A 23,808-nucleotide genomic window follows, 5' to 3' on the forward strand; every position below is an offset into this window, starting at 1 on the left:
TTTAATGAATAATTACAATGGTGCAAATGATGATCCGTGAACTCCCTTTTTTTAGCTTTTGGTGAGTATTGTTTGTCTAACTTATTTCTGGTGCCTTTTAATGTTAATATATTTTGCGGAAAATATTCGGTTTGATGACTATGGTGAACAGTATTGTAAGACTCGAATTTGGGTTTGTAATTTGGAACCTTTGATACTTTTTACAATAGGTCTTGGTATAGACGGGTGGGGCGAACAGACGGGTAAAGACCTCTAATAAAATGGGTAGGGGGGGACAAGGTGGAGCACCCCCATGTGCTTCCCACTTTATGGCAAATGAGTATTTTGTGAGGGAAAATGGTATCCGTTTATACGTATAGACGGATAGTGTCCGTCTATAATGAGAATTTGTGTACTTTTTATTTAATTTTGTAAGACTTGAAAGCTTATTTAAAACACAAATTCTCATTGAAGACATGACATATCCGTCACAAGTTGAAGACGGATACCATTTTACCTCACAATGTACCCACTTTTTCTCTCTCTACAACACTATTCATGTGGTCCCCTTTCTCCACTAACCCATTTTGTTACCATTTTATCTCACAAAATATCCGTCACAAATGGTAACCCGTCACAAGGGAGACCAATTGTATTTAAAATTGAGTTTGTAATTTGGAAATTTGTAGCTTTTAAGACATGTTGGTTTTAACGTATAAGACATTAATATGGTTGTCATTTTACGATTTTGTGGCTTTAAAATGTTTAAATGACCAAAGTTTAGATGTTGGTTAATGTTCTTCAAATTCTCTTTATTTTAATATGTATATTGATTTTTTTTTGCCGTGTCCGTGTCCTGAAAATTTTGAAGTGTCGTGTCGCGTGTCCGTGTCGTGTCCGTTTTCGTGCAACCTAGGCTGTGACAACTAAAAGCGGGTCATAATGTGAGGGAGATTCAATAATATTGTTGATAGAACAGTAGGGAAAATTACCCTCTTTGCTTCTTGCATCTTTGTTAAGTGTAACTTTATATTGCATCTTTTACAATGCAATAATGCATGTCGACCAAATCTTGAGTTGGAGCGTTAATCAGTGAAGACTGAATTGTTATGGAAGTTGGAAACCTCACATTGCTCGAATACATAATGACGTAAATCTTGTATATTTCAAATAAGCGCTAAGATCTGATACATAGCTCTTGCGAGTGAAAACTCGACTTTGAGTGAGATCTTCGTCACCTAATCTTAATCTGAAATTCTGCAATTGTTTTAATGAGACTGTTTCAACTGTGGATTAGTAAATATTCTTGTCCCGTTGAGATATTGACGCAGATCTCACACTGCAGTCGTATCAACGGGGAGACTGGAGTACTGGAAACAAGGGATTAAAAAGAGGAATTTAGTGGAACCGCTGAAGATATCTTCATATATCAAGGTACAGATGACTAGGTGAGTAGGCTGTCCAGGTCGTATGAATTTGAGAGACAAAACATATGAAAGCAAACCAAACTTAGATGGCATACAGGCTGCTTATTATGTACAGAGTAAATGAGAAAACTCCATTTCACCTACATTTTCGGAGTCCGGACATTTAATATCGAAACAAAGTTAAAAGGGCTAAAGGTTTTATAGAACTAGGTTTGTGACCCGTGAGATTATAAGGAATGTAAATATTTAGTTTATCGAAAGTACATTATAAGGAATGTAAATATTTAGTACATTATAAGGAATGTAAATATTTAGTTTTAAATAGTAATATTTTTTTATTTATTTTCCAACATAGTTACGGTCATTACTTGGTAACTTTGTTCCAAAAATTCAAAGATGAGTAGCTTTAACAAATTATACATTTTAAAAAATACTCTGTATATGTTCTTATGTTTTCGCTTCTTTTAATAGAAATAATATCCCTCCGAAATAAAATTCGCTACCCCATATTTAAAATTCTGGCTCCGCCCCTGGATTCACGGGTTTATCTGTTTTAGTTTTGTTATTTTCATCGTATGGTTTATATTTGTGAGCAATTAGTTGACCCATTTAAAAAAAATATAATCTTGAAATACATAAAAGTTAGTTGGTTAATGCCTTATTTCTTTGACAATTTTGATTAATATACTAAAAACATGTGGTTTTAAAAAAAGTTACCTTTCAGTGAGTCTAGTAATTCATGACACTATGTAAAAAAAATTAAATGCTTAAGGTTGCTTTTTGATTAGATTGTATAGAATTTGTACTAAATTTTCTATGTAAAAGTTTGAAGGTCGCTTTGTCTTCCGGCAAATAAAGTTAGTAAGTAAAGACGAAAGGGCAAATTAAAGCATAATAAATTATTTCTCTTTTTTTTTTTCCTTCTTTTTTTAGAATGATAAATCTCACAATGTAAGGAGCTTAAAACATATAGAATTATAAGGTTTTTTTATCTTCTCAATATTTTAATTGTCATAAATTATATAGTAGCATAGTTATGAACTTTAATAAATGCTAGTTTTACTATATCATCTATACCAATTTGTCAAAAATTCTAAATTTTATACTTTTGCATAAATGATAAAATGAGTTAAAGGTTTCCTAAGAGACGGTCTCTTAATAAGTTTTATTGAGAGACCATTGTATAATTTTAAGAAAATGGGGTACTAAAGGCAATAAAATAGGTACAAATCATGATTAATGATAAAATGGGTACATTTATTATGTAAATAGGTACGAAATTACTATGTCACGATCAACAATAAAAAGGGTACGAAATACAAATAAAAGGGTACGAAAGATTGGTCTCTCAATAACTTAGTGAGAGACCGTCTCTCCTAAGTTTTAGTGGTTAAATAATAGCCTACTACAAATCTCATTGCAATCTATTTCTTTACGGTTGCAAAAAAAAAAGACATGTACGCGTAAATATTAGATAATAATTTACATTTAGCCATTATCTATGTCAATATAATTTTTTTGTCCAACTTGTTAATAAGATTGAGATCCTCGCAACTCCAATTTCATTTTATGAGAGCTATTTTTCAAAGGAAAAATGATGATAAAAAAGAAACACATACCCAAATAAAACATACATTTGAAAGTTTCTGAAATACTAAATTTTATTTATGAACCTAAAAACAATTAGTCATTCACATTCATGTAGTCAATTTTGTAGTTAGTTTATAACATAGTATTGAGTGGAATGGAGGGAATATTTGTTTAAGCAATTCTAGTATTTCTCTTCTTCAAATAGTTTTCTTTCTTCAACGAACTATCCCTAAAAAAAACCCACTGAGTGATTAATAAAAAACAAAATGGTGGAATTTGATTTATGTAATATTAATCTTGATGGGGCATATTCTGCACCGATGACCAAGTCAACATATTGAGCAAGGTCAAGGGTATCCACAACAAAGTCAACGACTTAGACAGTCTAGCCGGTGAAGCCCATCGGCCTGTCACCTGGGTCTCGGCCAGACAACTAGCCAGCCGGGACACAAATCCGCGTACTCATATCCAAGACCCTCGGCGAGCCTGCCACAGGTCCATCGGCCGAGGGTATAACAGTCTTTTCACCTGATAGCCACTTGGCCACTACGTGACAAAAGGTAAAAGCCTATAAATACTCCTCAACCTTCATTGAGGAAAGGATCCCACAAATTGACCTAATAACCACTATTCATCTGGTAATATCTTCCTTATCTCTCTACAATATACTCTTAGCCAAGTTACAACAACTTCTCTCTAAGTTCACTGACTTGAGCGTCGGAGTGAGTACGCTCGGCCAAAGCCGAGCCCTCAGTTTGTTCATCGTTTCAGGAGACCGCAAGGAGGATTCAAGCAAGGACATCATTCTACTAGCTACGAGTGGTAACAAACACCTGCTCTGGAATTAAACCCGGAACAATTGGCGCCGTCTGTGGGAAATAAACTAGAAGCTAGTCACATTCATTCCCAAACAACAAAAACAAAAACGCAAAAAAAAACCCACCCAAAAGAGCTAAGATGTCGAAACAACAAGTAGTCGTGACCGACGAAACCGAGCTACACCAAGATGATACATTTCACCATTCTGGAGTAGTGCAACCCTCCATCGGCGGAGTAGTCCAACCGAATTCGAATGCCGATAATACACGGACACACCGCCGTCCGCCAACCAGTCACCATCATGGGGCGGGTGGTTGACGTAGCAAAATCAGACACTCCTGGACCTAATTGGGAGTACACCAGCTCACATAGGCACGCCAACACGAGCGGCGGAAGCCGTCCAGGAGGCCAGGGCCCAGAACGTGACCCCAAGAAACTTGAACGGAGCACTGGGAGAAGCAGACCCTACCAAGACGCCGGAGGAGCCCAAAGTGGTCGTGGTAAACGTGAGTCCTTCTCGCACTCGGGAGAGGACATCGCCGCCGCAACACCGACGGGGCACACCCCGGAGAACCGTGGCCCGACTCGGAGAGTCGGAGAAGAAGCCCGAGCCGGAGAAGAAGTCCTTCTCGCTACGAGGAGAGAAGCCGGACTAGGAATGCGAGGAGTCGGTCGCCGCGTGTCATCCGACACGTGGTCAAACAACCCCTCGGTGATTATGTCCTGGACACCGCCGTACCAACCAAGTCGAAGTTGCCGACGTTCACATACAAAGGAGACAATGACGACCCAACCGACCATGCCGAGGCTTTCGAGTCTTACATGTCGGTATGGGAGCAGACTGATGAGGTCCGTGCCGAGTTTTCCCAACGACTCGCATGGGATGGCTCAAAACCGGGTACAAGGGGCTTCCCGACGGTTCGGTATCTTGTTTCGCCGACCTAAAGGACGCCTTCTTAGCCCGGACTCTTGCAACAAAAGGACGGTCGTGGAGACGTCGGACCTCCTAACTATCAAACAGAAGGAGGACGAATCTCTACGAAGCTATATGAAGAGGTTCGACGGCAAGGTCCAGCAGAGATTCGGAAATCAATCCCGAATCGGCGGCTTTCGACCGATGAAGGGCCTCCCAAAGGGAAACTTAAAAGACGAGCTCATCAAGCACGGGGGCCTGGGCCTAGACGCTGCGAGGAAGATGGCCGACCAGGCCATCAAGGTGGAAGATTACCACAAGACCTGGGTAGGCCCCAGCGAGGCCGAGCCCTCAGAGAGGAAAAGCCGCCGGGATGATAGTCCGGATGAGAGGCGCCGTGACAATAACATGTCACGATCCGATGATAAACGCCGTGACAATAACAGGTCACGGTCTGATAGATCCGCCAAGAAACAGGGCCCGACGGGCGCCGGGGGGAGTTCGGGAATGTTTTACCAAAGGCATTACCATGACAAAACCCCTCTGGTCGCATCGGCCGCCAAGGTCTTCGCCCTGAGCAGAAACGAGGGCCAGAAGTGGGAACGGCCTCCCAGCCAAAAGGAGACGGTGACTCAAACCAAGATCTGCGAGTACCACGGTTGCGCCGCCACCTCATCGACAAACTCGCCGGCATCGAAGAATGCCATTGAAGAGCTAATCCGGAAGGGGAGCACGGACAAGTATGTGGCCAAAGGCCAAAGACCGACGCCACGGCCAGATAAGACATCCGTTTTTCAACGGATAGGAGTTATCAATGTAGTAATCGGAGGTAACGAGAACGGTGGGTCGGCTCATGGGCACAAACGGCACCTGAACGAGCTGTATCAGGCCATCAACTTTGTGCCCAATGCGGCGACCACCGCCCCCAGCATTCCCGATATGACTATTGGAGGGAAGGACTACGAGGGAGTCATCGCCCCTCACAGCGACCCACTCGTAGTCAACTTGGACATATCCAACCACCTAGTAAAGAGATGTCTGATAGACACAGGCGCCTACACGAACATCATGTTCAGGGAGTGCTTCCACACCTCGGCACGAGAATCAAGGACTTGAGCCCCGCACCCATCCACTATACGACTTCTCCGGCCGGCCTGGTACCCCTGGGTTCAATCAAACTACCGGTGATGTTCGGCGAGGGGAATGCGGCCAAGAATGTCCTAGCCGAGTTCGTCGTCATCAACGGCTCATCCGCCTACAACGTCCTAATAGGCCGAGTTACTCTGAGCGATGCCGACGCAGTGATGTCCATCCGAGCCCTGACACTAATGTATGTCTCGGACCGGGGGAAAGCGCATAAGCTCGTCTCCAAAGACGAGAAGGACGAGGTGGTCAACATCCAGATATCTGCCAGAGGATGCAACATGCAATCCCTCAAAGTGGCGAAGCAGTCGGAGAAGGGGAAAAGCTCATCCTCACAACCGAAGGGCGACCTTATGGATGCGACCGACGGCTGACGGGGGAACAGCGCCTCTAGATGAGGCATTAGGAAACTGATAGACCTTGTATAGCGCCGGAGGTGCCCAAAACAGCTGTGGGCATCCCGACGCATGTTAATATCAAATGTAAAATCGACCAAGTCTCCCATGAAGATGTCCATTTTCCCCACAAATCACTGAATGGAATAAAGAAGCCGACGCCGTCTCATACTGTCGATTCGACAAGAGCGGCAGTCGTTAATGAAGCCGACGCCGTCTCATACTGTCGATTCGACAAGAGCGGCAGTCGTTAATGAAGCCGACGCCGTCTCATACTGTCGATTCGACAAGAGCGGCAGTCGTTAATGAAGCCGACGCCGTCTCATACTGTCGATTCGACAAGAGCGCAGCGATCGTTAATAAAGCCGACGCCGTCTCATACTGTCGATTCGACAAGAGCGGCAATCGTTAATGAAGCCGACGCCGTCTCATACTGTCGATTCGACAAGAGCGGCAGATCGTTAATGCCGACGCCGTCTCATACTCGTCGATTCGACAAGAGCGGCGATCGTTAATGAAGCCGACGCCGTCTCATCTGTCGATTCGACAAGAGCGGCGATCGTTAATGAAGCCGACGCGTCTCATCTTGTCGATTCGACAAGAGCGGCGATCGTTATGAAGAAATGTAGCGCTGTGGCGATCACCCCAAATAGTAGACGCTTCGGCGATCACTTAAAGTGGTAGACGCCGCGTAACACGCTATCCGGGCGCTTGACTCACACTTTGTCATAGACAAGAGCGGTGTTCCCCATGAAGAAATGTAGTCTTTGTGGCGATCACCCCAAATAGTAGACGCTTCGGCGATCACTTAAAGTGGTAGACGCCGCGTAACACGCTATCCGACGCCGACTCTTCTTTGTCGTATGCGACAAGAGCGGCAGTCTCCATCAAAAAGCAGACACCGCGACAGTCGCGGCCAGCGCAGTTGATAAACAAATCAAAATGCCTTAAAAGCGTTAAAAACAGTTGAGATGCACACTCTAAACTGCCTCGGCCAAGCCAAGGTTCAAACAAGAAGAGACGCTCAACTAATAACATAAAAGGGCAACTCAGACAAAAATGAGAAAAGACCTCGGCCATGCCGAAGGCAAAAGAAACGAACTCTTATTTATAATAACAGTTTGCAGGCGAAAAGAATGGAGATAACAGCCTACCAAAGGATACAAAATACAAGGAGAAAAGCAAAAGCTACAATTATGTCATTTGAAGCACCAAAAGATGGCGGGGAGGAAGGGCTTAATGATCGGCCCCCGAACAACTGAAGCAGATCTGCTGTAAACTTGTTCTCATCAAAAGACATGATGGTGTGTGAGGAGTCAAAGCGATCTGCTGTAAACTTGTTCTCATCAAGCAACCTCTCGCCTGGTGTTTGCTTACCATCAGTAGCGGTAGCCGCATCTTCTTCAATAGGCAACCCAGCAGCTTTCCTAGCAGCCTCAGCTTTGGCCTCGGCGTCATCAGCCGCCCTCATTCTCTCAGCTTCCTCCTTAGCCGCCTTAGCCCTCTCAGCCCTAGTCTCGGCCAGCGTCACCTCCTTTTCCACATCGGATACCCTTTACGCATCCATGTGGAGGGGGGATATGGTACGGCCTAACAAGAACCACGCCGATGCTTCAGAAGAAGCCGATACCAGAAATTTTGCAAAAATACTTGCGCAGAATATACGCTCAACATACATCGGAGCCCATACCACGGCATAGACTACGCTGGGGGCAAATTGATGGGGCATATTCTGCACCGATGACCAAGTCAACATATTGAGCAAGGTCAAGGGTATCCACAACAAAGTCAACGACTTAGACAGTCTAGCCGGTGAAGCCCATCGGCCTGTCACCTGGGTCTCGGCCAGACAACTAGCCAGCCGGGACACAAATCCGCGTACTCATATCCAAGACCCTCGGCGAGCCTGCCACAGGTCCATCGGCCGAGGGTATAACAGTCTTTTCACCTGATAGCCACTTGGCCACTACGTGACAAAAGGTAAAAGCCTATAAATACTCCTCAACCTTCATTGAGGAAAGGATCCCACAAATTGACCTAATAACCACTATTCATCTGGTAATATCTTCCTTATCTCTCTACAATATACTCTTAGCCAAGTTACAACAACTTCTCTCTAAGTTCACTGACTTGAGCGTCGGAGTGAGTACGCTCGGCCAAAGCCGAGCCCTCAGTTTGTTCATCGTTTCAGGAGACCGCAAGGAGGATTCAAGCAAGGACATCATTCTACTAGCTACGAGTGGTAACAAACACCTGCTCTGGAATTAAACCCGGAACAAATCTTATCATTATTAATTTAAGTTTTCCCTTAAATAAAGTAAGAAGTAGGGTATTGAATCATAAAGATATAAATATATTTACCTATTAATAGCACAATTCCACAAATCTTGATATCCCTAAATGAGAACAAAACAACATATATGTGAAGGTTAAAAATGTGAAGATTACTTCATAACCAATGGAACTTAAAAATAAATAAATAAATTATTAATTTAAAATCTTAGTATACTTACCTTGATGCTGATACAATGATAAGAAAGATTATTGACACATATATATAATTCTTTTGGCGATGGGGTAAAAAAATATTCGCTTGAAGCACAAATGTTGTCTTCCATCAAACATTTATAGCCAAATGAGGATGTGTTTTATGACTTTTTAGTTTTTTTTTTTATTATTACCAAATTTAATATATACATAAATATGTATAAACGTTTATGATTTTTGAGCATTCATTTTCATTATTAACAAATTTAGTATAGACATAAATATAGAGTAATGAGAAACGAAATATAAAAGGTTTACTTTTTTTTCTTTTTTGTTTTTTACAAATCCACATTGCATGAGAATTTTTTAGGGAGTTATCTTACGAACTAAAAATGGTAGATATTTTGTCTTCCCTTTTATTTATAAATCATATTTATAGATATACATATGTATTCAATGTAATGAAATTGAGCAAGTTTATTGCAATAATATTTAAGAAGGAGTTGCACATATAAATAATTTAAAATTAGAGTGATGTAAATTTTTATTTTTCATTTAACCAATTGTAGTTTTAAAAATTAAAATGTCAATATTTAATGTTAAGTATGTTATTATTTGCCCTTAATATTTACAAATTCTTTATTATTTCATAAACGGCGTAAAATTAGAATTATCTGATATTTATTTGTTACTTAAAATATTCTAAGAATAAACGTAGAAATTTAAAATTTAGTATAAATTTTGATTTTTAATTATTTTTTAATTTATCTAGAAATTAAAAAGGCCAAAATTTAATATTTGTTATGCTAATTTATTTTTTAATTAAATATTATCTTATATTTATTTGTTACTTAAAATATTCTAAGAATAAACGTAGAAATTTAAAATTTAGTATGAATTTTGATTTTTAATTATTTTTTAATTTATCTAGAAATTTAAAAGGCCAAAATTTAATATTTGTTATGCTAATTTATTTTTTAAGTAAATATTTTTTAATTTGTGTATCGTTTTAAATGGATTATTATACGAACATGAATTATCTTCTTAATTAAACATGTCATACTACATTGAGGATTGGTGACGTGGAATTTTGGTAATGCAAGGTGGCATTTAGTAATATGAAGTGGCATTGTCTACGTGACTTTTAAGGTTTATCCTTTTAATAATATTTATAGATGAGAAAGCTCCATTTCAACTACAAACTACCTGTACTTCAAGTTTAGGGTATACATAAATCCGCAGCACTAATATATTTTGCCACTTTTTAACTTGATGATTATTTATTTTAAAAACAACTTGTCTTGTTTAAGACCGTCTTAATTTAAGATTTCTTATAACCTTCTTTTATTTTCACCTTTATTTTAATCGGATATAAGAGTTGTTTAAGTTTTGGTTTGTTTCAATTTATAAACTTGTACTATTGTCGTTGTCCAATGTTTCGATGCCGATGCCTGTGATGGAGGTGAGTGATCGGATTTACATTGTTCCAAGGATGTTGAAATTATAGATAACTCTTTTTGGATGATAGTGGAAATTGTGTCAGTCGTAAATATTACGAGTAGAAGTATTTTCCATACCACACCAATGGTAACATTGAGAATCTTAACACTATTCATGGTTGTAGGAAATCTTCGATATTATTCTTAATCTATAAGACAAAATATAGTCATGTGAGATCTTGTTTGATTTATCGTCATAAATTCTATAAGAATATCAAATTTTTATAAATTTTAATAATGTATAACTAAAGATATTCACGTTGCAAAACGTGTCTCGACAAGTGTTAAAAAGTCAATGTTACCATTTGTGTGGTATGGAGGGAGTATTATATTTTTGGAATATTCTACAGTGTATCCCTGAGTTTTTCGGTTTTCTATGTTGTATCCCTCTTTTTTTTTTTAATTCTACATTGTACCCATAAATTTCTTACTTATTTCTCCATCATAGTCTCGTTTAACTCTTCATTAACTTTATCACTATCAAACGACCGTACTTTGACCTTTATTCTGACTTATTAATTTGTATATCACCATTCTATATGAGAAACATCACAAATCACTTTTAATAAGCACCAACTACTATTAAAAACATTTGTTATGATTCATGACATAATAATGAAGATTTTTTGAACTTTTAGTTAGTTTCGTATACTATTTCCTAGGCTAATAAGTAATTCGGCGAACTAATAAGTAAATAAGTAGGTTATCGAGCAATTGAGATGATAAATAGACGATTTAATAGGTCATTTAAGAAACTAAGTTATCAAAGATAATAAATAAGGTCGTGGTATAGACTAATGTATAGAGTTTAGAGGTACACCATAGAATATAAAAAAAATGAGGGTTACAACGTAGAAAACTGAAAAGCATATGGATACACAATAGAATATCCCTATATTTTTTTTGAGAGATTTTACTATTACTTGAATGCGAGACTGTGTTATGAATTGGTTTAATATTCAACATCAAACAAACCATATAGGAGGATAAAGCGACCCCAAGAATCTACAATTCTGCAAGTTATGATATGATTAGTAGTTGCAATCACAGTTGAACCATTCACCAACCGTCACCCTAGCTTAGTTGCCCATTTCTCCGACTAAATAAGAATACCCTAACCTCGAAGAGACGATCTATGATTAAATTATTGAGAGACCACTCTTTTAATGTCATTTTGTATGTTTATGTGAAATTTTTTAATTGGCCACCGTAATTTCTTAATTGCGTGCTTATTTTCATGATAAGTATACCCATTTTTATCTTTAATTGTGATTCGTACCTGTTTATTACTTGTGGTACGACTTTTACTTTAAATCGTAAGTAGTTTGTAAATAAATTTATTATGAAACCGTCTCTAAGGAGACTTACTCTTACTATATAAGTGTTGGGGCTGGTGTCCTCCACAGTTAGTGCAATGACATATAAATCTCTAAAAGGATCAAAGGGTATACTTTTGTATTATTATCAGTTGGTCCACGTTTATCAATAACGGTTGGCTTGCTAGATAAGTTTGACGTTATTGTCATACAGATGGCGGTGATCAACTGGTCCTTAAAAGTCACACCTATAGGATACGTTTGAGAGATGTGACGGTATGAAAATACAGTCATGTTGATGCCTAATATGACTAAGCGGTTAGTCGGAGTTATTGACTAATAATTAGTCAAACGCGATGTTGAGATATTTATTTAATACGGATTAAATAATACTGGCTAAGGTGAATTAAGCGGTTAATTCGTAAATTGAATATAAATGGTTATATTTAATTAATGTATATTGAATTAATTAATTATACAATATTGTCATTGTCGGACAAGTATTAATATGTCGACTGATTCATGTTACTAGTCGATATTTTAATATCCGATATCGGATGACGATTTATAATTCAAAACCCGTCATATACATTTAGCAAAATGAGTCGGACCACGAGTTAAATAAGGAGAAAGTGGAAAGCCCACTCCCTCCCTTAGCACTCGGTCGACCGAGTAGAACAAAAGGAGAGTCCTTCTCTCCTTTTGACCGAATCATTCTCATTTTTTGAAGAAAAATTAGGGTTTTGGAGTCTTTTTCTCTGAAATTCTAGATCTCACATCAAAACCTCACAAAAGCTCTCTCAATATTGCAAGGCAATCAGAGAGCAATTTCTAGCACAAGGGGCATAGTCTCAGACGATCTTGGGTGCAACAATTAGGAGGAAATCTACGTTGATTTCTGTTCTTAGGCCGATTTGCACAGGACCCGAGGTTGATTCTTATTCTTTTATCATTTCTCTTGTTTTTCGTTTATGACCATAAATCACATGATAAATTACGTTATAGTCCTTAATTTTAAGGGGTTTTATACGGATATTACCCTACAAGTGGTATCAGAGCGAGGCCACGTAAATTTTTCATCGTGATTTTCATAAAACGATTTGAATCGATATTTTTTTTGCCTTGAAAACCGTGACATGCATGCTCACGGCTGATTAGTCGATCGTGATTGGTTTTGTTTTTGCATATTGTTATTTTAAACGGTCATTATAGCAATATGTTAAGGTTTTGTCAATTGTAGATTTAATTTTATACGGATTAGGTCAAATTTACAATTGGTTTTATTTTGTCAAATCGATTTCACGAGGGTATTAATGTTTCAGAATTGTTTTGCTCTCGGTCGAGCGTAATACTACTCGATCGAGAGCTTTTCTGTGTTGTTTTACTCGATTGAGTAATCGCAGTACTTGATCGACCATTTTTAAAACCCTAACTGTTCGATCGAGAAGTCCTCGTACTCTATCGAACAGCGTTGCTAATAAAAGTCCTCGATCGACCTCGAGTTCAGTCGATCGAGCACTTTCTGTTTGGCAAACCACTCGATCGACTGGCAGTATCAGTCGATCGAGCCTTTTTGTTTGGGCTGCGCTGAAAAGAAAAAAAAATTTTGTTTTATTTTTCCTTTTGGCCATAAAATGTACATTATACGGATTTTGTGCACTCGCTTGATTGTGAAACGGTTCACACACGTACCATTTAGTTATTTTAAAGCGGTTTAAAGTAACGAATTGTTATGGATTAAAATTAAGTTGATAAAAGCGGTTTTGTCACATAATTTAATCGTTAAAAGGTGGTTTTGATAAATTTAACATAATTACGGAATTATGTCACGAATAAATTTTGTTTTAGTTGATGCATTTTTTATTTATCGTTACTTTTGAATGCCATGAATGTTTTTATTACGTATTTAATTTTACAAACGGTTGTAACTTAGTGTGGCCTTAGTAAAACGTGTTACCGTAATGATGGAACACGGTCTTGGTTGTATTTTGAGATCTCGCATCTCCGTTTTGGATTTTTCCTTATAATTACAGTTTTAATTTAGAATGTAAATAGGTTTATATTTTGTAATTTTTAAATTGTAATTTTGAGAAGACCAAAGATGGAGATCGGATGCTCACTCCCGCTGCATGGATCAAGATGAAACATCAAGACAAGCTTCTCGGGTCCAACGGTGGATTCCAAAGTTGTATTATGTTTATCTTGCTAGGATAGGCCACACTAGGACTTTTATTTACGTTTTGTTTTTTTTTATGTTTTTCATCGTAACGATAGTTTGCATCATTTTCTGCCTAAAACCAAACCACTTAATATTTGCATGAAAACTCACTCATATAGAGGTTACGCGTTAGTTTTCTATGACATACAGATGTCACACGGTCTTAATAAGCCATCACCTAAGTTAATTCATTCACGTAATGCTAGATTTTCGTTCACTTAAAATGAATTAAAACTAAGTTGATGGGATCTTCCTTGTATAACCAAAAATTGAGAATAGTCTTTTTAGGTCAAACTCCAATGAATCCCTTCTTCGTCGTTAGGCATAATATGACCCCTTCTACGTCGGGTAAGTTGGAACTGATTGACCTATTTTATCTCAACACTATGGTCACTCGTACGATCCTGTGATTATGGTGGACTAAAGATAGGATTTACGGAAAACTATCGACCAAGAGTTCTAACGGTAGAACTAGCCAAACAGTTGGCTTATCAATTTATGGAAATTGAGTCTTGAAATTATTTGTATAATTCTTGAGGTAGATCGATTATACAAGTACCATGAGTCTACACGTTAAAATGAATTTTAAATAGACTTAAATCACCTCGATGAGTTGCTTATTTCGTTTTGTTTTTCTTTCTTTTTCAGTGTAGAACACGATCATTTAAACTGCTAATAACATAATGGCTGGCCGTACGGACGACCCAATGCCAAGTGCCACATTGGACAGTGAGTCCTGGCTTCGAATCTTCATGAATCAGATGAATCAGTCTACTCGACTGAAGAATGATGGATCAAACTTCGCGGACTGGGAGGCGGCATTACGGAATGCTGCCATTGCTGACGGGAAGCTCAAATATCTGATAGAGCCCATCCCGCCAAACCCAGGCCCCACGGCTGGAGCTAACGAGATCGCCACGTATAGCGATTTCGTCATGGAAGCGGGTGCGATAAAGAACGTACTCATTTTTGCAATGGAATCCAATTTGCAGAAACGCTTCATAGCCCAAGGTGCAAACAAGATTTTCACCACGCTCACTAAGGAATTCTCGAAAGCACCGAGAATCGTGACCTATGAGCATACCTGTCGCTTCTTTGAGGCGAAACTCCAGAAGGACCAACCGGTTAGCCCACACATTATCAGCATGATTGAGAATGTCGAGAAACTGGAGGCACTTGATTGTAAGATCAGCGAGAACATCGTGATTGACCGCATGCTTCATTCACTCCACGATGGTTTTGCGCTCTTTAGAGCCAATTACTATATGAATGATTTGAAGAAAAGTCCTCATGCACTACACTTCCTTCTCGTACAGACCGAGAAGGACATGAAGTTTAGTGGGAGCCTGAAACAGGATGTTCTCGTTGTGTCAAACAAGGGCAAGGGTAAGGGCAAAGCTCGAGCGGACCTAGCGGTAGGTGTCGAAGTTTAAGAAGTCGGGATCGGGTAAGAGTGGGCCTGGTGAGTCGAGCACCTCACTAGGCGCGACAAAGAGCAAGACCGGTAACATGGAATGCCACCATTGCCACAAGACTGGGCATTGGAGGCGTACATGTCATGTATACCATGAGGACATAAAAGCAGGTCGCGTTACTCCTGTTGGTATGTCTTCTTCTTCTTCTACTTTTGTTCATATGATTGAGATTAACCATGCAAGTTACAGAACTTGGGTACTGGATACTGGTTGTGGTTCTCATCTATGCAATCATGTGCAGGGGCTCCGAAACATCGAACCCCTCGTAAAGGGTGAGGTGGACCTGCGTGTCGGGAATGGAGCACGAGTGGCTGCCATCTCGAGGGGAACATATGTGATCCAGCCTCCTAGCGGATTTGAGTTATTTTTATATAACTGCTATTATGTACCCAGTTTATCTAAAAACATTATTTCATTTTCTGCACTTGACAAACTTGGTTTTTCATTTGTAATAGAGAATAATAGCTGCATTTTCTCATTACACGATATGATTTATGGCAAGGCAGTCTCCATGAATGGAATTTATGTTTTAGATCAGACCACTGAAATATTGCACGTAATGAATAAAAATTTAAAGGTTGGTGACAAAGATCAAACTTATCTATGGCACTGCCGTATGGGACACATTAATGAGAAACGCGTTAAACAGCTCATACAGAATGGAACTATCTCGGCCTTTGATTTTCAATCATTTGGCACGTGTGAATCATGTCTCATTGGTAAGATGACTCGAATTTCCTTCAAAGGTGTTGGAATGCGCGCTGCTGACCTATTAGGACTCATACATACGGATGTGTGTGGACCTATGTCAATCACCGCACGAGAAGGCTATAGGTATTTCATCACTTTTACGGACGATTTAAGTAGATATGGCTATGTCTACTTGATGAAGCATAAAAGTGAGTCCTTTGAGAAATTCAAAGAATACCAGAATCGGGTACGGAACCAACTGGGTAGAAAGATTAAAACACTACGATCAGACCGTGGTGGCGAGTATCTTTCACACGAGTTTGATCAACACCTTAAGGACTGTGAGATTGTCTTACAGTTAACTCCACCTGGAACACCTCAGTTGAATGGTGTGTCCGAACGGAGAAATCGAACACTACTTGATATGGTTCGATCCATGATGAGTCACACCGTATTGCCTGATTCATTGTGGGGTTATGCTCTTCTCGTCACCGCTCTAATACTTAACCGAAGTCCGTCTAAAGCTGTTGACAAGACTCCATATGAACTATGGAAGGGAACGGTCCCCAACTTGTCCTTTATACGGGTTTGGGGCTGCGAGGCTTATGTCAAGTGGAGACACGAGGATAAGCTCGGCCCGCGATCGGTCAAGACATACTTTATAGGTTATCCTAAAGGAACATTTGGTCATTACTTCTATTCGCCAACCGAACAACGTGTATTTGTTGCGGCTAGTGCGACATTCTTAGAGAAGGAGTTTCTCGAGAACGCGAAGAGTAATAGAACCTTCGAGCTGTCAGAGATTCCAGAACCAAATGCCGAGCAACCATTGGAGGAACCAGTTCCTTCAATCCCGGCTGCGGTTAGTATTCCTGAGGAACCTAGGAGGTCGGGAAGAGTCTCTATTCCTCCGGACAGATACATTGGTATGGTCGAGGAACATGACATAGATGACATTCTGCTCTTAACGAGTAGTGAACCCGCAACATATAAAGGTGCCATGACTAGTTCCGACTCAAAGCTATGGCTTGAGGCCATGCAATCCGAGATGGACTCCATGTATGAGAACAACGTATGGGATCTTGTTGACTTGCCTGCTAAGGTTCGTCCCCTTCAATGCAAATGGCTTTACAAGATAAAGCATTCTGTGGAAGGTCAACAAGATATCTATAAAGCACGACTAGTTGCTAAAGGTTTCACCCAAGTTCCAGGTTTGCACTACGATGAAATTTTTGCACCCGTAGTCATGCTGCGTTCCATTCGGATTATCTTAGCGATTTCCGCTTTTCATGACTATGAAATTTGGCAGATGGATGTGAAAACCGCCTTCTTAAACGGTTATTTGGAGGAAGAGTTGTACATGGTACAACCCGAAGGTTTCATCGATCCTGTACATCCTAAGAAAGTGTGCAAGCTTAAGCGTTCCATTTATGGACTTAAGCAAGCTTCTCGGAGTTGGAATCATCGTTTCGACCAAGTGATAAAAGAAAATGGATTTACTCGATCGGTCGAGGAACCATGTCTATATATCAAGTCGAGTGGGAGCAAGATTGTCTTCCTAATATTGTATGTTGATGACATACTCCTGATTGGGAATGACATACCTCTCTTAACTTCGGTAAAAGTATGGTTGAAGAACCATTTCCAGATGAAAGATCTGGGTGAGGCACAAAGAATTTTGGGCATCCGTATCTATCGAGATAGATCACGTCGGATGTTATCTCTCAATCAGGAGTCTTATATAGACAAGATTCTAGAGAGATTCAGCATGACTAACTCCAAAAAGGGGTTTCTTCCTATGGCTCTAGGGGTGCATTTGAGCAAATCTCAGGCACCAGAGACACCGGAAGAGATAGAGCGCATGACCCGGATTTCTTATGCTTCGGCTATAGGATCAATCATGTATGCCATGATATGCACACGTCCGGACGTGGCATATGCATTGAGTATGACAAGTCGATTCCAACAACATCCAGGTGAATCACATTGGATGGCTGTCAAGAACATTCTTAAGTACCTACGGAGGACTAAAGATTGGGCATTGACTTATGGAGGCGATCAAAAGCTATGCGCAACCTGTTCTGTGAGCAGATGCTAGCTTCCAAACGGATCGAGATGACTCGAAATCTCGATCCGGATTCGTTTTTACTCTTAATGGCGCTGCGATCACCGGAAGAGTTCCAAACAAAGTGTTACAAAGAGATTCTACGACCGAGTCCGAGTACTATGCCGCGTCTGAAGCTGCAAAGGAAGCGATATGGATACGTCAATTCTTACAAGGACTATCTGTAGTGCCTAGTTCGAATGACCCGATCACCATCTATTGCGACAATAGAGGTGTCATCTTCCAGGCTAAGGAGCCTAAGTCTAACAACAAGTCTAGACACGTACAACGGAAAGCTCATCTAATCCGAGATTACGTGGAGCAAAAGGAGGTAGTGATAGAAAAGATTGCTACAGATGATAATATAGCAGATCCTCTCACTAAGCCATTACGACAAGATAAGCATGAAGGGCATGTTATTTCCATGGGAATTAAACGTGTTCCTGAGTTGTAGTACTCTTTTATGGATTAGATTCATTTTCTCGTGTACTCTATACGACATCATCGTTTTGATATTTATATATTTTGTTTTTCATGTGGAGTTGTACGACAATTTTGAACACCACAAAGTGAACTGAACAAACATTATATTATGGTCCTTAATTGCCCACGTGAGCTGATAACTCTAGCAATTATTTTGTGACGTTGGTTGATGGTGGGTTCAACGAACCATAAGTCAAACGGTTGACTGACCAATCACAGAGGCGAGTTATACGGATATCTCGTAGGACACAATTGTGACAACGACGTGGAGTTCTAAATGTTTTATAACATTCGGTGCCAGGTCGTGGATAGGGCCTCCATGGTGATCCTAAGAGTCGATTCTTTTGACTATCAACTGTCTCTTGAGAATAAGGCAGATTTTGGGTGACTTTGGTTTCTTTCTCACGGTCATCCGTAACAGGGGGCCAAGTAGATTTTTTCTGGTCATTTCATGCTTTGTGCTTAGATCGGCAGAGTCGAGTTGAAGGAAATATTCAGCCTTTATCAGTACTCGATATTTCTCGGGGCCACTCGAGGAGTCAGAATCGAAATGCATGGCCATGCTCGAATACGGATTCGTTTTATCAATTAAGTTACTCTCTAGTCGGGGAAACCACTCTTGATACAGATCGATTGTAAAATACGACCTTTGCGGATACGGATCTGCAAATTGTTTTACATTGAGTGGGAGAAATTTTAAATGGATATGAGAATCGGTTATCGCACATACACTTGTACGGACAAGTGGGAGTTTGTTGGAGCCGGTGTCCTCCAGTTAGTGCGGATAACGTTATTGCACGTACACTTGTACGGACAAGTGGGAGCTTGTTGGGGCTGGTGTCCTCCACAGTTAGTGCAATGACATATAAATCTCTAAAAGGATCAAAGGGTATACTTTTGTATTATTATCAGTTGGTCCACGTTTATCAATAACGGTTGGCTTGCTAGATAAGTTTGACGTTATTGTCATACAGATGGCGGTGATCAACTGGTCCTTAAAAGTCACACCTATAGGATACGTTTGAGAGATGTGACGGTATGAAAATACAGTCATGTTGATGCCTAATATGACTAAGCGGTTAGTCGGAGTTATTGACTAATAATTAGTCAAACGCGATGTTGAGATATTTATTTAATACGGATTAAATAATACTGGCTAAGGTGAATTAAGCGGTTAATTCGTAAATTGAATATAAATGGTTATATTTAATTAATGTATATTGAATTAATTAATTATACAATATTGTCATTGTCGGACAAGTATTAATATGTCGACTGATTCATGTTACTAGTCGATATTTTAATATCCGATATCGGATGACGATTTATAATTAAAAACCCGTCATATACATTTAGCAAAACGAGTCGGACCACGAGTTAAATAAGGAGAAAGTGGAAAGCCCACTCCCTCCCTTAGCACTCGGTCGACCGAGTAGAACAAAAGGAGAGTCCTTCTCTCCTTTTGACGAATCATTCTCATTTTTTGAAGAAAAATTAGGGTTTTGGAGTCTTTTTCTCTGAAATTCTAGATCTCACATCAAAACCTCACAAAAGCTCTCTCAATATTGCAAGGCAATCAGAGAGCAATTTCTAGCACAAGGGGCATATATATAGTCTCAGACGATCTTGGGTGCAACAATTAGGAGGAAATCTACGTTGATTTCTGTTCTTAGGCCGATTTGCACAGGACCCGAGGTTGATTCTTATTCTTTTATCGTTTCTCTTGTTTTTCGTTTATGACCATAAATCACATGATAAATTACGTTATAGTCCTTAATTTTAAGAGGTTTTATACGGATATTACCCTACAATAAGTAAATATATGATCATCATTAATCTATATACGGTTCGAAATTATGTATGAAAACACTTAAAATATATATGGAGTTGTTTGTGTTGAAACAAGAACACTACATTAAGGTACTCTGGAGGTCGTAACTACCCTCCTACATTTTGTGTTTCACCCTTTAATGCAAGGCTTTGAGCCATGGTTGTAGATGCATAATCTAATAAACAGCGCTAAATTAAATATAATAATTTAGCGCTCAAGGGTGAATGATAAATTCTCTAACTTAAACAGATGAATCTCCAACGATACTTATATATTAAGAAAGATCCAATAACACAACATCAACTAAAGTCTTCACAAGATTACTCGTGGATGCTAAATTAAAAACTAAGGGATAAATGGCTGATTACCTCCATGATCGGATGGCCGGCCACGCCGTTCTACGTCTAAAGCTAATGCTAATATATACAATCTAAGACTAAGAATCTACGACTAAGAATAGACTAAGTTGTAGTTGTTGTTGTTGTTTAAGTTGTGTGTCCTTTGTTTTGATGAATGGCTCCTTTATATAGGCAAAATCTGGCTCCTTGGTAACTACTCCTGGTTGGAAGGCAGTTGAATAACCGTCAAGTCTTCTTGAACCTTCATCCAAACGCCTGATATAACATCCCCTAGCTCAGCGTTCTCTCCTCCTTGGACTTCGTTTATCTTCAATGTGGATCAACATGACCAGGTCCAATAACTTATTCTTTAATATATATATATATATATAGGTCCCCATACCCTTAAAATAATTAATTTAGTACCTTAACTAAATTAGGCGCCAACAGGAGTAGAATTTAAGTTGACGTTAAGAGTAATTGCATGAATACAACAAGACATTTACGCTATTATTGAACAATTCATATAATATGAAGTAGCACCCTCTACAATAAATGAGTAGCATTACAACTCTAAAGATTAGCTTGTTTAAATCACTCTACAATCTAATGTGAGACCGTCTCAAAGGCATGTACTACAATCTAAAGTGAGGTTGGTCCTTGAAAACCAAATAATCGCATCTAATATATCACGACATTAACATACACACACACATTTTGGCACAAGACCAAAGATTGAATATAACAAGTCTTGGATAACTTTAGGTGGTGTTTGACTTAACTTATTAAGGACTTTTACTTTTAGAAGAGGTATCTTTATAAGTTATTTCTTGAAAAAATTTCGAGTATTTGGCCAAACTTTTATAAAAACGGTTTCTTATCATTTTGATGTGTTTGGCCTAGCTATTTTTATTTAACTTTTTTTTTGCTTTGTTTAGTTTTTCTTAATTATGTAATTTATAATATTAATCATCATTGATGAAAATTTATTGATAAACCATTTAAACTCTCTTAAATAAAAAATAAAATAAAATTGATGGTATTTTCATAAGTAGAAGTAGAAGCATTAAATAGCTACTTCTGCTTTTTGGGCCAATTTTCAATTTTTTCCTTTTTTTTAAACAGATTAAACTTTCCTAGATTATAGCGTTTGACCTAACTTCTGTTTTTTTTAATTGTAGAAACATTTTTAAAGCTTAGCCAAACAACACTTTAATATTATTGTGGTTGTATAATATTGTGGTGTCCCTTCGGGGACATCTGATAAATAATTGTAGGGTTTAGCAAAAAGGCGGTAATTGGCATTGAAGCATGTGTGAAAAAAAAATAGAAATAGAAGTAGAAGCAGTAAATTGATGCTTATGCTTTTAAGGGTTAGTTATCAACTTTTAACCTTTTAAAAACAGTTTTTTTTTTTTTTTTGAAACAACCCCAAAGGCGGGTTTACCTCATCTCATTAATATTACGAGTAACCAACGACATAACTTGTTCGGGTAATAAACTATCCCAAACTTGCCTACCTATTTCAGACGAACTATAATGGGCAAGCTCATGAGCTACACTATTGAGTTTCCGACTAACAAAAGACCAAATAACGGAATTAAAAGCAGAACAAAAATAGAAAATGTCATCTAAAATCAAATGGAAATCACTCTGGCCGTGCTCCTTCTTCTTTAACGCGTCGATCACCGATTTGCAATCGCTCTCGATGATTATATTCGAATGTCCCCTGCTCCTCGCCTCTTTAATGCCTTCGAGAATCGCCATGGACTCCGCAAGCTTTGGTTCCAGCTCCTCCCTCCTATGCTCCGATAAGCCCCACACCACCTCACCATTATTACCTCTGCATACCACTCCTACACCCATTCCCCAACCTTCCTTCACCCCCGCATCTATATTCAACTTCACGAACCCCTGTTCTGGTTTCGTCCACTGCCCCTGCTCACCCCGCATGACCCCTGCTGCCTCCACGTTTCCCATATCCACCTCCATCTCCCTTCTCATACCCTCTACTCTCTTCACCACCCGCAATGCATCCAACTACTCTTGCTCAAAGACCACTCTATTTCTTGCTTCCCACATCGCCCAACACCCGAACATAAACAAATCTATCTCACTATCCTCCAACTCCCTCCACACATCCTCCACCCACTCCCTCACCCGCTCATACCCCTCCGTCCTCCTTACTCCGATCCCAGGCCTATCCCACACCCCACCCGTCCACCCACACCCCCTTAGAAGATGAAGACTAGTCTCCAATTCGCAACGACAAATAGGACACCCTGCATCAATGGATCGAACACGGGTAGCTACGTTGGCTTTAGTGGCAATCACTTCATTACATAGCTGCCATATAAACACCTTGACCCGAGGCCAAACATTCGCTCTCCAAATACGGTTCCAAAGCCTCTTTTCCCCCGCATAGCTAGAGGACCCAGCACCCTCCATATCTACTCCTACCATAGCTTTATAAGCGGTCTGTACTGTGTACTCGCCACTCTTGTCCAAGTCCCACATCCAGCAGTCCTCTGGTTTTGTATCGCTAATTCGTATCTTTAGGATTCGTTCTTGCTCGAAAGGTAGGAAAAGATTACTAACCTTGGCCGTGTCCCACGCTCCACCATCCGCCGTCCACAGTTCAGCAACTCGCATGTCATCCGAAGCCTCCCCCCTATCTGAAATAATGAGTCTCGACTGTGTGTGTGGAACCCACGGGTCAGACCACACTCTCGTAGATAACCCATTGCCAATGCGCCTCCTAATTCCCAACTTCAACACCTCCCGAGCCTCCCAAATTCCACACCATGTGTAGCTAGGATTAACCCCTAGATTTGCTTCCAAAAATTGTCCATTCGGGAAATATTTTCCGCCCACAACCCGCACCATAAGGCTTGTCTTGTCAGTTAAAAACCTCCATGCTTGTTTGCCTAAAAGTGCCCTGTTGAATTTATGGAAGTCCCTAAAGCCTAGCCCACCCATCCCCTTCGGTTTGCAGAGCTTCGACCAAGCAATCCAAGGTATTTTCGCCTCTCCCCGAGCCGCCCCCACCGTAACCGTGACACTAGAGATCGAAGTTCATTACAAAAGTTGTCCGGGAGCTT

General features: G+C 39.7%; 1 protein-coding gene across 1 annotated transcript; it reads right to left on the reverse strand.

Annotated features, from left to right (window-relative positions):
• Window positions 1-22,150: 22,150 nt before the first annotated feature.
• LOC141607267 (uncharacterized) lies at window positions 22,151-22,699 on the reverse strand. The gene has a single exon (XM_074426624.1). It carries the CDS (start codon window positions 22,697-22,699, stop codon window positions 22,151-22,153), a length of 549 nt encoding a protein of 182 aa, XP_074282725.1.
• Window positions 22,700-23,808: the final 1,109 nt, after the last annotated feature.

Source organism: Silene latifolia, chromosome 10 (assembly GCF_048544455.1).
Source record: "Silene latifolia isolate original U9 population chromosome 10, ASM4854445v1, whole genome shotgun sequence".
NCBI classification, from domain to species: domain Eukaryota; kingdom Viridiplantae; phylum Streptophyta; class Magnoliopsida; order Caryophyllales; family Caryophyllaceae; genus Silene; species Silene latifolia.